Here is an 18,235-nt window from a genome sequence, read left to right as displayed (position 1 = left end):
GAGTAGAACATGATTTGGGGGAACAAAATAGAGGTCTATTGAATCATCCACATTTTGTTCATAAATCATCTGGTGTCACAAATCTTCTGAGGAACATTAATCAGTTTAATAGAAACCTTCTTTTCTTGCTTTTCAGGAAGTCCCCTCCACTTCCCCCTGACCAGAAACTAACCTGGTGTGAAGGATCAAATGCCTTTATTTGCGTATACCTTTCATTTAACATGTTTTTACTCCCCAAAACTTTTACTAACATTTTCATAGCCATTTTACAGAATTTCTGCTTTGTTAGAAGATATAATGCTTAATTGGCATTGCACTTGGTAGGAGAAAATGTAATGGAAAAAATAACTACTTGAGCTACCAAGCCTCTCGTGAGTTGAGGTGGGATCCTGTGCTTGTTTCAGTTCGGTATGAGAATCTGGGATAACTGTGCAGTGTTCGAGAAAAGAGAATCTGAGCTCATGCCTGTTATAGAGATGAGTCCAGTGGCTGTATTATTCAACATTATTGAACATGCAGTTAGCAACTTCTTGAGGTTCTAGGGAAATTCTTTTGTAGAGGAAAGGCGCTATAAGTCCAGAGGCCACACGATACGTGGCTTGTTCCAGAGCAGTTAAACAAAGAAAGATTTGAAGATTAAATTCTCCATAGTTTGAGTAATAATGAGAAGAATGTCACTTCAACTCACAAGTGTTTGAGAAGAGTGGATACCAAAGATGAAAGTGAATTGTTTAGGGTTTTAAAAGGACCATAACAGGGAGTGGAGGTATGAGATTAAGAGAAAGAATAGTTAGATTGAATATTGGAAGAACTTTCACATCTATTTAAGACTAGGTAGACTTTGATGAAGCTATGCTGATGAGTTCTAGTTAAGATACTGGCTCAATCTATTTTTTCCACTCTGAGGAAAAAAAGTCAACACAGGAAGATGTGAAGATGTGGAAGCAAGGAAAATAATCAAGATTTTGAGATCTACTTACACCAGCAAAATTTCCTCCTTCTGCAAAATAACAAATATTGCAAATCCTATTGATTTTGTTAGTTTGCTAATAAATGCATAGTAAGAGACAGCAAAATAAGTGCATCATTCTCCTCTGATATGTCAGTTTATGTAATCTCTTGCCCAGGGATTGCAAGCAAATTGCTCTCCCCTTTTCCTGACTCTCCCTGATTGCTGTGTGGAAAGCTTGAGACTATCTCATGCTAATATTATATGTTCACTTGGGAAATAAATAGAGGTGCACATACTTAGGGAATAGGTGATTACGTATAATATACAGCATACTATCATTGTAATGCAAATAAGGCAACGATGTATACTTCAATGAATGCAGCCAATCTAACAGTAAAGTATAGCTTATAATGGAAGGGAAACTTTAAGTGGAGGAATGAAATGTACATGTAATTTTGACAGACTTAAAAGATATTTCTTTTCTACTAATACGCCAAAACACTGCATCCAAGCAATCACACTGACATTTCAGAAAGCTCCCTTTGACATACACAGTGTATTGTCTAGCGCAGTGTTCATGAAATTAACATTTTCCTGGAGTAATCATATACAATTAAGTGACCAAATAGTTCTGAGGCAATACAACTGGATTTCACAGGAACTAAATATATTTCTTCACACGGATCCTTCATGTTTTAGTTGAGCAGTCATTAGCATGTTTATAATGGTTCTAATTTAGCACAACATTTTCTGAATTTTATCCTTGAGTCATTTACAAATTGTTCATATTGAGTAAACAAAGGAAACAGATTGCATTTTATACTTAGTAATTTATCTGAAAGAAGAGGGGAGGGTTAATTGTCTGAAAGTTTTGCTCTGTTTGGGGAAGTGATTCTAGTCTTGCATTGCTTGGCACACAATGTCTTTTTCCCTCTGTTCTGGGAAAAAAAAAGAAAAAAAAAAGAAAAAAGAATGGAGGAGTGAGTAAAATAAAAAATTAGGAGCAGGACAGGATTGGCCACTCCCAAAGGGTAGTGTGGAGCAGAATTGGAGCTGGCACGAGATTATCTAAAACAGTTGGTGCATTCCTTAATGATCAAGTGCTTGAGAAGTCCAGCTCTGTTTCACAGAGCATCTGTGTTGATGTTTATATCTGTGCCCTGCTGTATGGGAAAAGCATGCTTTCTCTTGTTGTTTTTCTAAAAATAGTGTGGCATATAGCATTGTATGAGTTATTTTAAGAGAACAAAAACATTTGCAAGGTTAAAGGTTCTGGTTTTTAATAAATAAATGAAAATAAAGGTCAGAACTGTATCTTGGGTTATTCTTTGCATGAAATTCAAACTTCTTTTTATCCAGAGTTTTGCAAGGAGCAGAATGCTCCATGCAAAATGCTCTTTGCACTGGAGAATTCCTGTTGAAACAAGCCATCTTAGGCAGAATTGGTACAAGCTTCAGACTCTGCAGCTTTTCACTAGCCACATCATAGAAAGCAGGTCTGGAAATCACTCCCAGTTAAATTCCAGTGTTTCTGTTCAGAATGTCTGTTGTTTCATGCAAGATCTAGACCATTCAAGTAGTGCAAATGAATTCAGAGGAAAACCAGAACATTTTAATGCCTAATTATATTTAGTGAGCTTGGAGAGTTTTAATTAAAAGTTAAGAGAGCTCTCCAAGCTCTTACAGTTCTAATTTTATCATATTGTGGAAATCTTGTCACTGTGAAAAAATGTACAGCAGTTGGCAGATTTTCTTGGTTCCCTGTCCTAAACAGAACTCTAATGCTAGGTAGGCAGATCACAATTGCATTTCCATTATTGCTTTTACAAGAAAACATCTACTGAGGACTGACCCTCTTTTGCCTCTAATCACATCTAGGAAGTCTTCTTTGCAGTACATGCCCTTTTTGGTTTTGTTTTCCTAGGATGGGGAGTTGCAGTACTGCCTACAGGTTGCATTGAGAATTAGGACCAAGTTGTGATTCATGATCAGAAATGTGTTGCATGTTCAACAAAACCCTGGTGCAATAAGCAATCTGTGCCAGAGACATCACAGAGTAAATAGGCAAAGAAGTGGATGGGATCAAACCAATACGGGAGAAGGGAATAAGCAATGGGCCACGATTACCTTGCTCCTTAATGGCAGGAACAGGGTATAATATTTAGGAGTTAAATCCTTTGTAATTTGCAATAGATGTAGCAAAAAGGACTAGCAGTTTTTTGTTTTTTTTTTGTTCTGTCATGTTGCTTTTGTTTGTGTTGTGATTGTACTTTAAAAAACAACAACACCAAAACAAAACAAAAAAACAACAACAACAAAACAAAAACAAAGAACAAACAAAACCAAAATCACCAAAAAACTGTTGCCCAAAGAAATCAGTTTACTAGCTAGCAGCATGTCTGAAATGCCTTGTATTTTAATTTTCTGTTAGACCACGACAATTAATTACTTCAGGAGAACAGTATGGAAATTGAGAAGGATGAGATGAGATTCCCCTGACCTGCCTCTCCACTGACAGCAAGATTGAAGCCAAGCTGCTTATGAACAAGAGACAGTGCCAGCACATTACAACTGTGGATGTTGAGCCTTCAGGCTGATTTTTGATTAGTTTTGTATTGTTGCTGTCTCTTTTATTTAAAGTTTTTTTTGAAACAGAAAAGGGTAATTTGTGTTTGAAAGAAGAAAAAAAGTAACTATGGCAACAAAGAATCTATTTTAGTGACATTACCCAAACTTTACATGTTTGGATGAAAAAAGAATAGATAGTACCATCCTGCAGTTAAGTTTCTGATAGTCATGGTTAAATTATATTTTTATTTCTCAAATCAAGAATGTAAATGTAAAGTCCTTAATTTCATTTTGAATTGCTAGAAAATAATAAAATCTTCTTCTTTCAAAGGGAGTTAAAGCAACCTTTTGATTTTCCCTTTAATATCAAAATGTTACAGTTTGCATATAATTTTAAAATACATAATATGAAGAGTGAAAATTAGGAAACATTTTTACGATATAGATCAATGCTATGTGCTTTCGATCTGTGCTCAAACATATCTGACAGGCAGGGCCTTCACGAAAGGCATGCAATCAAGCTGTTATGCACTCAGAGATGGATCAGTTAGTCAAAGGTCCCAACTAATCTGCAGAGTTATATAAAAACTCAACATCAGATTTGAAAAAAATGTTCTTCATTTTCTGAATAGCTCTTTTTTTTTCTTTTTCTTTTATGAATGAGTCTAATAATAACACCAATGGACCTGGTGTTTTAGTTTACTTGTAAGTGACAAACACCAGCTAGGGTAAATCTAAATTATGATTGACTTTTATTCAGGAATATTTGTAAAGTACTGATTTTATTTAGATTTTTCTACTTTGAACTAGATTTAGTATTCTCTGAGGAACAGTGAAACAAACCTTTCTTTCAGAGGTACAATGGGTTATTTTGTTGTGGTCATTATTTTAGATGTCCGGTCTTTAACTTCATGCACTTAAATGCACAATTTTGTTTGAGGCTTGGGGAGAGATGTGCAAAGGTAGAAGGGGGAGTGGGGCAACAAAATGCTAGCCTCTGTAATGTTTATTTGAAGCTTATTTGGTTTGGGGAAAAAATAAAATCTCTTCTGTAATCCATTGAGGTAGGCCTTGTAAGCACAGAGATGCCTATCCCTAGGTGTTCATAATCTCATTTAACATTCTTTCAAAGAAAAAAACATCATTTTTTCTCTAACAAATCTTCATAGATGCTGACAGGGTAATTCCACTTGTGCTGCTTTTCTCATGATTAAGACTTGAATGAGGCATTTGAACTCATTTGACAAAGGCTGATCCAAAGGACACATTTTCTCCTGTGGAGCTAAAGGCAAATAAATGCAATGAGATAATATAAATGTAATTGTTAGAGAACATAGAATGTAAGAGAAGGAGGAACTTGCATATTGTTATCTAGTCCCAAAGCTTGCGAAAATATATTCTTATGTTTAGCAATTACTACTAAATTGTAATAGATCGTAACTGTAGACTGTAAACTCTGAAGTAGAGACAAAGGTGCCACTAAATCTCAGTATTGTTCTTCTAAAATGCAGACGTGAAGCTTCTCCTCCTCCTACTGAGGATCTGATCATGTTTTAGAACTATTTCTCTTGTAGGATGTCTGATTTCTCTTCTAATTCCCCTACCCTGTCTTTTCCAGTGCTTCTTTCCTTGATATGTAACAGTTCAGATGCATGTAGAAAAATGTCACCTATACCTTTGATTGAATTATATTTCTGTATTGTTTATGAACTTGCTATGCATTTGCAATCATTATTAATAAATCAATGTGCTTTTGTCTTCTGTCACAAAGTAATGTATATATTCAAAAGGAATTGTATGCAAAACAAGTCATGTTTTAGAACTCATATCATTGATAATTATCAGTTTGCGGTATTGTTACATGTTTTGAGAGAAGCTTATTATAAAGGAAATAACAAGGCAGTGCACAGTAGAAAGAACAAGACAGTTCAGTTGATCACTGGTATAGGTGTTATAAATATGCCAGGCTGTACTATAGTGTTTTATTAAGTCTCAGAAAGTCAAAGCTGATTTGAAATAATAATGTCTGACAGTGCTTTGAAGTTTTGCTGCTGCACTCTCACATTTAGGCTTTCTTTTATGTATGACTTTACTATAAAAAACAAAAACACACACACGGCATGAGTGCTTTTTTTTCTTATCTGTATTTCAAAGAAAGTAATAAGAGGCTACTTCAGTGAATTAAAAAGAAAAAAAAAAAAAAGGAACAATCCCTCCAAATCAATGAGGATATGTGCAGGCTATTGTAAGGTCATACAGTGTTCATGTAACCCATAGCTGGGTTTGCTAACTTGTTGAAATTAAAAAAAAAAAAAAAATGTGTGTGGGGGGGAATAAGGAAGAGACAAGAGGCAAAAGCTATCCTTGATAGGAACAAGATGACTTTCGTTTAGTCGGAAGAACTTGAGAGCTTGGCTGTGATAGCTAACACACTCGTTCTTCATCACCGGTCGTGCAACAAAGAGCTGGATTCCATCCATTCCATGACTGATTGATTACCCAATGGACAAATGTTAATTCTTTTCATCGATGCTTTGACATTGTGGAGAGATCCTTTTCATCTAACACCTAGGCTTTTTTCCTTTCTGCTTATTTATCTTTTCTCGTTCACCTTTGCAAAATTCTCTTGTGTAGCAAGATCTTCACACTACTTAAAACTTCTTTACAATTAAAATTGCTAACACATTATGTAATAAGCCATGATATTAAATAATACCCAATGTTTCATTTAGTCATCTCAGTCTAATTATACTTAACCTGCTTGCTGTCCTTGAAAGAGTTTTTCTTGTAGTTCACGACAGAAGAATATAAAGATGAGAATCTATGTGTTGCTAATACAATAAATTGCTCCAGTGCAACTTGCATGAGTTTGATCCTACATTTGTCAGTACAAAATATGCTACTTTGCAGCATAAATCCAACTGTGGTTTATAAAATCAGTGAGAAGAGCTAAAAATGTATAAATGCTAATTTCTTTCTTTGCTTCTTTTATAATTATCTTTAACAAGAATACCCCTGAATTTCACAAATGCTGGGATCCACAAGGTTTCATAATGGTTCTGAAGCAGAGCCTCCGTGCAGGGAGAGTGATGCAGTGCAGATGTGAATTTGGGCTTCATCAATGTTCAGTGCTGGATTCTGAGTCGATGTTTTGTTTCTATAATGAATCAAATCAGAAAATGAATCAATATGGATGAAGACATTTCACTGATGTCAGAAGACATCTTTGTAGATTTTATATGTATGTAAAAATTAATTTTCAGTACAGAAAGAAAAAATTCCATTTCTTACTCACAAACCTTTTCAAAATGTGTGTTCATGAACACAGAATGTAGAACTTGAAGGGAAACATGCCTTTCAAGTGTAAGCCTCTATATTTAGTTTTGTGCCTAATGTGAGGGACCTCTGGAGAGCTTTAACACACACCACGATTTTAAATGTTAAAATTTTTGTGGATTAACCCCGCTAATTGAAAATTTACAGGAATTTCAAAAGAAATATTTTTACAGTGTTATTAAAAGGCTCATTGTGTATTCTTGTTCCCAATAACAAAATACAGAAGCTATACATTGTGTGGTCAGATGTATAATGTAGAATTTGAGTAGCACAGGGGTGTTTAAAGAAATTCTTAAGGATTTTTTCAGTCATTTATAGAGATAAAAATTGTAACTAGCAATGTGATAATATCAAAAAAAAGGCACACAGATTTGCCTTTTTTCCATTTGAGTTCTTTCTCTGTCTGTCTTTAGAAATATACGGTTTGCTCTTATGCAATGTAATAACATTACAGATAGCCACGCATGTTTTTAAGAAAAGTAAGAGAAGAAATAAAGCAAGTGCTTTCATGGAAAGTATTATACCAACTCTTGCGATATTCTGTAATTGTTTCTTATTAAAATTTTAATGTTTTTCTTCTCTGTATGAATTGAGGAAAATACCTCAGTTAAAAAGCAGTAGGATATAAAACCTATAGCAAATATCAGAATAAAACTCTAAATATGATTGTCCTTTTTTTTTTTTTTTTTTTTTTTTCCCCAGGGATGAAGGGTCTGAAATTTTGGCAGGGGAGAAACACAGAAACATCTTTTTAAACTAATGATGATATCACAAAAAAAGGACAAATTACAATGTTCTATTGATAATTGATGGTTATTTCTTGATTCTTCTATTATCAGGCCAGAACTCATAAAAGTAATAAGTGCCTGTTATTGTTAAAAGTAAATTGTTATTATATAACAAGTATTTTAACACTGCCTATTGCAACTTAGAGCTCCTTAATTTTGTCTCTTTCATAGAAAGATATAATTAGTAAATAAATTAGCTTTTCTACTGAAATATTACTTCAAAAACATTTACAAGCTGTGTTGTCTTTCCACGGAGGCTTGCACGGTGAAAATGTGTTGCAATTAAAACCTGATCTTTGATCTTCTGGTAGCTACAGTTTGGTATGCTTTCAACTGGTTTTCCTTTTTTGTTTGTTTGTTCATTTGTTTTTTCAAGGGAAGATGCTAATGTGATTTTTTTTCAGCTGAAATTATTTGAATTCTAAAATGTGACTGGCTTTTTCTTCCTTGAACTTTTCTTTGAATCTTTAACTCCTCCTTTTATGACTTCTTTGAATGCTTCTCTCTCTTAGTCTTTGTAGACTCCTCTGAGGTGGTAGGCACCGTTACGTGCTGTATTGTTGCTCTCTGTTGCCATTCTTCGTCTGGGCTTTCTCCTTTTATTGTTACTCGTGTGAATGCTTCTAATGGGACTGCTGACATGAGAATTTGAGCCAAAATTTGGCCTTAATCTACCAATAATTTAACAGAAGATGTGTTAGGCTGAATTCTGCCTTCATGTATTCCCAGGTGTTGATTCTTAAGTGACTGGAGTGGTAAAAGTGCAAATGTCATCAAAATTTGGAAAGTTATTAGTTGGTAAATCATTTTGTAAATTGATCTTCTTTTCATGCAAACGGCAGGGTTTCTAACAAGCTAAAGTGTGTGGCTATGCCCAACATATTCAGGTGAGAACCAATGTGCTCAGCACCCCAGGGTAATATGTGGTCTTACAATGTAGGCTATTTGAAAAATTCATTGTAGGAATAGAGTTGCACTTGTCATGTTTTTGATATTTTGCTAAACTGGGCTTAAATGATTCCAATGATTTTTTTGCAAGGCTTTGTTGATGAGTCTACCAATGAAAATAAATACATGATGTTTAATAGATATTCTATGATTACTAACTGGGAAGAGAAAATAAGTATTCAGTTGTGTGTAAAGTTTTCTTGCTGACTGTTAATAAATCTGAATTAAGGTTCCTAAACTCATAATATTCTGAATCATGGCATCAGCCATAAAAATTCCCATCTTAAAAATCAGCTTTTGCAATTTATCTGGAAGGTTATGTGTAGACTATGTATAGGTATTTAGACTTCAGAGTCAATTAGTTTAATTTGGGAACTAAAAAAGCCTTTAGATTGTATTGAAGAGTCTGCTAGGCTCAATATTCGATTTTCTAGTGGAATCGGGGTCTGATCGTATGAAACTTACTACAGCTAATTTTCTACCTTCTCCTAAGTATAATGATTTCAGTGACAGTTTTGCCTAGAGAAGGCCTCCCATACTGGGACAAAGATTGAAGATGTATTCTGAACTTCAAATTATGAAAGCAGATCTTCTAATCATTGCATGTTGTTTATAGTGTACCAAGAAAATTTCTGATACTGTGAGCATCCAATATGTAGAATGCTTTTATGAATTCCATGGAGACATTATATGAATAACTTTTGCATTGACATGGGTATAAAAATGGGTTTCAGATGTCACTGTGTGCCAAATTTCCAGAAAAAGCTTCTAAATCTTCATGTATAATTTCGAGTGTACAATCATTCTCAAATGAAAAAGACAGAATTTGTATATACATTGGCAATCTATGCATGTAAATTGGCAGTTAGCATGCATAAATCCTGAACGAAGTTTTCCTTTCAATTAGACCCTTGTTAAATCCATAGTAACTCCATTAACCTCAGTGGAATTACTTTAGATTTAAAATGCTGTTAAATGAGAACTCTGTTTGGCTACAAGTTCATTTCTCTTTGAAACTATGGTCCAACTAGAACAAGGAGAAGTTTTAAAATGAAGGTGGCACCTCTTTCCCTGATGTGTAAGAATATATTTGATGTTCCTTTTTTTTCTTTTTCTTTTTTTTTTTTTTTTTTTTGAATAGATTCATCCTGCATGGAAAAGCTACTTTCTAAAGACTGGAAGGAGAAGATGGAAAAATTAAACACAAGTGATCTCCTTGGAGAAATTAAAGGTATCTCACTAGATCAAATGTTAAATGTTTACACATTTTTTTAAGAAGGGGAATGAGTATTTTTTTTAAGTTCAGAAAAATAATAGAAATAACAATCATAACTAGAGATTGATTTCCTGTTTTTTAATGTTTATCTTTGAGATGACAGACATGTTTGCCAAATAAATATGTTATATCACAGTCAGTTGTAGACAATCATGAATGTTACCACAAACACCAGGTTAGTAACATTAGTTCGTTGACATTAGCTATATATCTCTGTGACCAGAGGAAGAGGAAGAAACGTCTTGAAAACATGGAGTTACTCGTACTTGCTACTGCTTCTTCTCAATTGCATAAATATACATAGAAATTGCTTTCAGGTTATAAAAGGGGCCTCATTGTGTAATTACTCTTCTGAATTTTGTATTCACAATTGGGAAAAAATGCTATATATTTATCATATTCATGCTATTTCTGTGGAGAAAGAAGCCCCGTGAGGAAATTGTGGACTCACTGAAATCAGTGGGAATTTTATTGCTTATATAGACAGGACATTCCAGTATTTCCAAGATTTTTTGGACCATCAGTCTGGTACAAGTGGAATTCTCTTGACAATTAAAGACTGTGTAGAAAACTTTAAAGTGATTTTTTTTACTCAACCATCAACCTTTCCATGGATTTTTCTTATTGAAAAGAAATTCATTGTTATTGACTAAGCAAAAAATTAAAGGGGAGAGGGTTTTTTGTGCTGTGAGAAGGGCTCATAAGGCATTTTTGAAAAGTACACAAGGTACCTAAGTTTCATTTCTCTTCAATGGTATAATTTTATTAAATAGAAACTACAAATAAGTGGAAACAAAGAATCATGTGCTTCGTATTAATAAGGCTTTACTAATGGGGAAAAAAAGAAAGATACTTTTTTTTTTTTTTTTAAATGAAAATGGAAGCTTAGGGTTTTACATTTCCTCTAGGGTGACTTAAGATAGTTCATTGTTTTATTATGCAAACAGATGAAAGACTAGCCCTTTTTATTAAGTAAGTTATAATTGGTTCCTGCAATTGATTCAAAACCAAAATCTGTTGGGTTTGTCTGTTGGATGTCACTTGTAGAAGACCATGTGAATATATTAGGCAGGTAAGAAATCCTGTAGTAAAATCAGTGGCAGAAATATGGTATGCCGTTTTACAGAAACATGTTAAAATCGATGGTAATAAACAAAAGGCAACAAAATTTTGTCTTGAAATGACATTCTATTTAAAGCTGTATTGTCTCTTAACAGTGTGGAAAGCATTGAATGCTAGTTGGTCCATTAATTGCACAGTATAGCTACTTAGTCTCTAAATAGAAACTACTTGAATGCTGTTAGAGAATCAAAATTAAAAGAGGTGGGATCTCTAACAATGCAGAATAATATTCTTTATTCTTTTAGACGGCACAAAAAGCTTTTTCATGAGCTTTCAGTTATTAAAAAAAAAAAAAGTCACTGTCTCCAGGCTGAGTACCTCCTAGCTGCTAACATCACTGTCAACCAAGTAACCTCATATTAACTTGTGGTAGTATTTATATACCTTAAATGGTCTCAGTAAGAAAAAATATCCTACCATCTAGACAGTGACAGCATGAAAACCAGATTGCAAGAAGGAAATAAAGTAAAGCAGAGGCACCAGGGAGATCTTTTAATCTACCGAAGAAATATACATATATTTTAAAATAAATATTTTCAGTGTTCAGGGTGGTAGACTTCCAAAGTCATGAAGTTAATTTTCATAGTACTGAATGAATTTCCAGTTAGATAACTGGCATGCTGAGGTCTGAAAACTACTTCTGAAAGTGTATCTTGTTTGGGATGTCAAATACCTTGCTCCTTAATTTCCATTAGATTCTAAATCAATTTATTTATCTGGCTGATGTTTTTGGCTTTTGTGCACAATTTCTGTTCGTATTACTGAGAGCCTGACTTAAAGACTTGAAGCAACACAGTTCAAATAAATAAATGAGGTCATTAGGGAAAAAGTCTTGATTATAAGAAAGTGAGGTGTGGTCCTGTGAGGAACTGGTCTTTACACTGACTGTTACTGGGAGTTGTTTATTTTAGCGAGAAGGCGTTGTTCTCACGAAGGATAACCTGAGTACATACTCTTCCTCTGTGTCTGCACAACTGCAGCCCTCCCCCTCCAGTGAAAGACTAGCATCTTGGTTGTGGGAAGGCAGTTCTCTACGAATCAGTGCCAGAAAAAAAAAAAGAAGGATGAAAGCAGGAAAAAAAATGTACCACTGATACAAACTGTTTCTATTCATGTTTGGGAAGCACATAGATGAGAAGAAAAGATAATTGGCTGAGAGAAATAAATAAAAATGGTATTTTCTTGCTTTACCTTCTATATTTAGAACACAATAGTGTTAATCAAGATATAATTATAAGCTATATCTATTAATACAAACAATAGAAGCCAATACAAAAGTAACAAAGAGTGAATCATTTATTTTTTCTCTAAGTGGAATTGTTCCTGTTCACAATTACTCTTGCATAGTGTGCTTCACTTGTAAAACTGCTTTTTCTGAGTGTCTTTATCAGGATTTCAGTTATTGATAATGGTCCAGATTCTTCCTTGAATTCCAGCCAAACAAGCCATTGACTTCAGGGAGGTTGCATGAAACTCAGAGGAACGTTTGGCAGAATGCTTTGTACCCAAATTCCAGTGGTTAAAAAAGTCTGCTCGTTCATTTGATATGTTTATAAACGAAACACATAGGTCAAATTTTCAAAGGTCTGTGAAGCAGTTGAGCTGAGTTAAGTGACCTGCTCACCTGGAAAAAAAACACACAACTGCCCATGCAAATCACTTGGTTGCATGCCATTTGCCAGTGTATGTATGCAAATACATTTCTTTAAAGTATTTGTTAGGCTTATGTCCAGCTTTTGCAGTGTTGTTCTTTCAAATAACAATTAGCATCAGGAAATAATTTTCATTCTAATTTTTGTTATCATGAATTTAAATAACCAAAGTGGTTCAGGGCTCTTTTCTGAATTTCCAGATATTTGGGTGTGCGGAGTTCTGTGCAGAGTCCTCCCCCGCCCTCACTGCATGCATTTCTGTTGCTTAGATATCTAGTTTTATTTCAGCAGCCACAGCTAGGCAGAGTAGCATCATTTATCACTATACAGAGTCTGTTTTAAGTTTTCTGTTTCTGTTCCAAATATAAATCTCTGGAATAGCGTAGTCTTGCATGCATCAGGCAGTTGTCCTACTGAAATAGCCCGCAATGGTCTTTCTCAGCATGCAGGGTCTTTGAAGATCAAATAAGAAAGGTCAGTCTTTAAGTAACTTAAGCAATGATGTTATCGTGAAAGGGTCAGAATTGGTCTAGCAGTCTTACAGAAGAGTGACTCGTGGGTCACCGACTACTGTGTTACAGGTTAGTTCTCTGGCTTCCATTGGTGGTGTTTACAACTGAAACTATCTATATTTATAGGCATTGTGACTCGAATGTCACATGCTGTCTTTGTACAGTATACTCTATTTTGGGAAGGATAGTGATTGATGTCCATAGCTTTATCCAATATATCCAATACAGAGGTCAGTTTGCATTATATTTCCCTTGCTTATTCCTTTTCTGTTCACATTTGTTACTTTATTAAAAAGAGCCCCAAACTCCTATTTCATGTGATGTGTATACATTTAATAGCTCAAAATTTTTGGATATGTGGGAGTCAGTGTGTCTGTTTCCTAAGGAAATGTTGCATTGGGTAAAACAAATGAATTTCACTCACTTGATAGTTTCATTGTAAGATCTACTGTAAACACTATTGAAAATGATACTTGTTGCTGGGATTAGAGCACCAGAGAGATGGAAGGAGGTGTTTTCTAGGAGCATTTTGTGTGTGTGCACTAATGACTGAAAGAGAACAGTGTGGCACAACTGCTTGAATCTGGTAATTTAACACTATCCATTTCTGGGATAGTCTTGGAGAGAGTTCTACATGAGTGAATCCTCAAGAAAGCTATGGTGTCTGTGATTTGACAGTGAATTAAATTTTTCTTAAAATATGCAAGATTTACAAAACATTCTAAATGCTATTTTTACTTCCATTTTATAAAATTTATATTCACAGATAAGCTTTTGGGTGTTTTTTTGGAGCACTGTATCAAACGTGAAGACTGTTTCGTAGAAAATATATCTTATGTTTTCCTGTAGCCCTGACCAACAGTGCAGTCTGGATTTGTAGTAATTATTTCTCAGTATAATTGCTGAAATTTCTTTTTCATGAATTCTAAGGGTATGTAACAATCTGCTTTATAAATATGTATAAATAAATATATATGTCTTACATCACAGAGGCACTCAGAGGTTTTTAATTATGTCACTTTGTATGGCTATAGACATTTCAAAGCTCTCCTTTGTGCTCTCTGTTATAAACATATTTTATTTCTTTTGAAGTCTGTGTGATATACATACTAGCAATTAAAAACCCAGCTCAGGCTTTGAGACACAAGGTCTTCTTAATTAAAACTCAAACAAAAGCTACAAGCAAAAACCCCACTATATGATTAAGGTCTAAAGTGTTATGATACATTAGAATCATTGTTAACTGCTAGGATTTAAAAAATCAATACACAGGAAAAGGGATCAACTGGTTCCAATTAGTGAAACCAATGAAAGTATCCAACAAAACATAACAAAACAACACAGCCCAGAGCCCCTACACCCAAATCCTTACGAAATTGGTCCTGATTAGAAATATACCACAGGCTATAAAGTTTTCTTGTAATGTATTTATTACCATGATCCAATGAAGTAATATGTTTAGCTCTAAGTTTTAGCTCTCTAAATCAAACATATATTTTTGTTTTGCCATTTCTCGGGTCACTGGTGTTTAGTGTAATGTGTTACAAAAGCTACATTTCCAGGCCTAACCTGACCTTGTAAATTAAGTGGTACCTTGGTATTTGAATGACTGAATATTTCACAAGCACTTTCAACAGTTAGTGTGTGCATAATATTTAGTCTGATCTCTTTGAAGAAGGTAATCAATTAATATATATATATATTATAGATTAATATACATATTATATATATATATATATAGGTTAAACTTACCCAGCACCATTTTATCTATTTCTTTGGATTAAGATACTGTTATAATTATTTAGGCCAGACATATGAACTAGCTTAAACTATATGGTCCTACATCATTTTGACTTTTCTTGCTGTTAAATACTTCTTTCCAGATTCTAGATTTAAATAGACTTAGTTTAAGCTTTACACAGAGGGTACTTCTGTGGATATGAATGGGACTGCTCACTCTACATAGTGTTATTATTTAAATTATGTGCATGTATGTCTTGGCAGGATTGAAGCTGTACTTAGAAAAAAAAAGCTAAACATTTTTATTGCTGTGGTCCTTTGGTCATGGAGTCATATTTCAGTGGCACCTATCACAATCAAGCCTGCTTCTAGTGTTAAAAATTATTGACTATTATGGTTTCTAGTTCTTAAAATTCCACAACTATAAATTACATTGTAATCAACCTTTCACATAAATCAAGTTATCCATAGTGTTGAATACATTTTATAAATAATATCAAGTAGAATACATGCGGTATATTTCCAAGAACATGATGAATTTATTACTGCAATCATATATATAATATATATATATTTACCTTATTGGGGTATGTTTCTAAGACTAGCAATTCATGACTCAATATATGAACTATATTGCACTATATTGAAATCAGTGGGACAGCTCACTTATATGCTGTGTTCTGCGGAACTGTAGCTCAAATATTGTACTAAGAAATAGTATCAACTATTCATGAGAAAAAGGGATAGGAAGGATAATGATGCTAATAATAAGAATCTGGAAACAGCAAAATATTTACTGGACACATTAAGAAGACTGCTTCCTATAATTGTATCCATTCTTCAGTTGTACAAAGACTGACAAGAAAATTTATGGTGTTTATTTTCAAACACCATTTATTATTATTATTATTATTTTACAAAAAAAGGATTGAGTATAAACTAAAAATAAAAAGGTTTTCTTCACTTTTTCTTCAAAAAATTGCCATTTTCTTTTGTCTATTTTTTTAATGTGTATTTTCTTTTCTATTTTTTATAATATCAGTAATTGTTTTCTTTAACGAATCTGGTGTCTGTCACTGTAGTTGAAAGGTCTCTGTTGAAGAACCATATCACACCACTTGTAACTGAAGACATCCTCTTCTGATACTGGATGTCAATAACAAATTTCCTTCAGAATCAAGCCCCACCTTAGTTGCCAATGAAGATACTTAGCTTTAGCAATATAAAACTTCAACTGAAGACAAATAGACTCCTTCATATAAAAAAAAAAGTAAGAAAAAAAAGTAAAAAAAAAAAAAGTGCATTTGTAGTAGTTTGCAAGGCTAAAAGCAGAGTGGAACCTCTGTTTCTTTTTTCATTGTTTTGGTGGTTTGGGGTTTTTGTTGCTGTAGACCTAGCAAGCCAAATTCTAACAAATTAATGAATGTAAGCATTTATCTAGAAAGATACATATAGGTACAGTACTAAAAGGCCTGAATTTTTCTGATCCGTTTGGATTCTGGTTTAAGCAGTTTTATTGCTGTAGGTTTATCACTTCTTTGTTACAGGAGTTTCATATTAAGGAAATCTGTGATTTAAGTGGTAGATATAAAACAGCATAACGTTATACTGTTATGTTGTCTCTATAGCTACTGAGCGATCTGGGGAAAGGTGTAAGGAAAGGGCAAGCACAGAGTAATATTTCTTCAATATACTCTTCCAGTTTCCCATGATCTATGATTAATGGGCTCCCTGATTCAGAGGTGGTACATTTGGGTTTAATGGCCCTTGATAGAATTATCGGCTATGAATACGTCCAATCAGTTTTGAACCTTTTAATTGACAGCTGAAATGTCAGTGGGGATAAGTTCAGCAGTTAACAATATGCTATATAAAACAGTATCTCCATCTTTATATTTGGAGCTTGTAGGTGTCCCCTAGATCTTGTATTATAATGCCCAGGGAACTGCTGTTATCTGTACATCTTCTCTATCATATTCCATTCAGTTGTCTCTTCTCCAGTTTAGAAAGTGAAAAATACATTTATTTATCCCTTATGTGACAGCAGTTCTGCACTTTGATCACTCTCACCACTCTTCTCTGCACAAAGTATCCCTATTCTGAGCAACATCAACCTTTGGCACTGAATAATGAGAACCTTCACCTCAGTTGGGTGTATTAAACTCATTTTCTGAACAGGGAGTCTGTCTTGAAGTAGAGTCTTGACGTGTGGATGTTGTGTGATAATGAGAGCATCCTGATGGAATCAAAGAGTATCGGATATTTTTTTCTTGACAGAGATAAAAATACCTTACTGGGAACTTCACAAACACTGTGGACCCAGAGGTGGCTCAGAAATGCCATCTATAAAACTTATGGGAAATGGGTTAGTACTAAGTAAAAATAAAGTACGAACACAATTGGAAAACTCACATGCAACTGAGAATAGCAAGAACATGAAGTGCAACTCAACACAGCCACTGCCTCAAAAGCCTAAGCTCAGTGAGGAATAGAAGAAGAAATACAAAGAGGGTTGTCCTTGCCCTCTCTAAACAAGTTGACCCTTTGGAAGAGGTTAACAGTATTTTGTACAGGAGGTCTTGATTTGTCTAGCTGTGTCATCTCACTTCTGATCTGACCGATGACATATGATGGTTTTCTGCCAGAGGGCAGATCTAGCCAAAATGGGCTCATTTTCCTTGTTTTCACCTCATCCTGCTGACATTAAAGTGAGTCCAGCCTAGTCAACACCCTCTTGCTCTAATCAGGTCATTCATGATACCACCCCCCCACTTAAATATTGAGACCAATTCACTATCTCCTTTCTCTCTTTCCCCCCTCCATTATTTATTTTAAAGTAAATAATTCCTCTCTTTTCATGTTCGTACAACTTTTTTCAGTTGTGGCATGACTTGCTAAGAGAGTAATTTTCAAATAGACTAAAAAGATGAAACCTCTTCAATTAATATGAATATGGAAATTACAAAGCAAATTAAGATAACTGTGTTGAAACAATTTCCATAGGAAATTTGTCTGTACAGAGGAATGAGAAATTGAAATCTATTAAGGAAATAATCTGCCCTGATTCCTATAAATTCATAAATATGAGTATCATAGATATTACACTCTGTGTTAATAAAATCAGTAGGTTTATACTTGGACACCTAGATCAGAAATGGTTCTTTGTCATTATCTCTCATGCTGAAATCCTGTTATTATATAAATATTTTTTCTTACCCTTTTTTCTTTAAATTACTGGTAGTTTCACCCATATATTCCTAATATTTACCTTGGTATCAATATGATTTAAAGTTTAATATTAGTCACTTGGTCATAACTGTTCTTTAAGAGTTATACAAGAT

The 18,235-nt window shown here is 34.1% G+C and overlaps 1 protein-coding gene across 33 annotated transcripts in view; it reads left to right on the top strand.

Annotated features, from left to right (window-relative positions):
* SOX6 (SRY-box transcription factor 6) overlaps nucleotides 1-18,235 on the top strand; it is a 484,589-nt gene that overhangs the window by 196,260 nt on the left and 270,094 nt on the right. For all 33 annotated transcript variants that reach the window (XR_013952300.1, XR_013952301.1, XR_013952302.1 and 30 more), the window contains one exon: nucleotides 9,734-9,823. Coding sequence is in view for 29 of the 33 variants with exons in the window: in XM_080595801.1 (XP_080451927.1) it covers nucleotides 9,734-9,823 (90 nt within the window). In the remaining 4 variants the exon portion in view is untranslated. The remainder of the gene's footprint in view (nucleotides 1-9,733; nucleotides 9,824-18,235) is intronic.

This window comes from Anser brachyrhynchus (assembly GCF_964034855.1).
Source record: "Anser brachyrhynchus genome assembly, chromosome: 5".
Classification (NCBI taxonomy): Eukaryota; Metazoa; Chordata; class Aves; order Anseriformes; family Anatidae; genus Anser; species Anser brachyrhynchus.
This window is presented reverse-complemented; position numbering and strand designations above follow the sequence as displayed.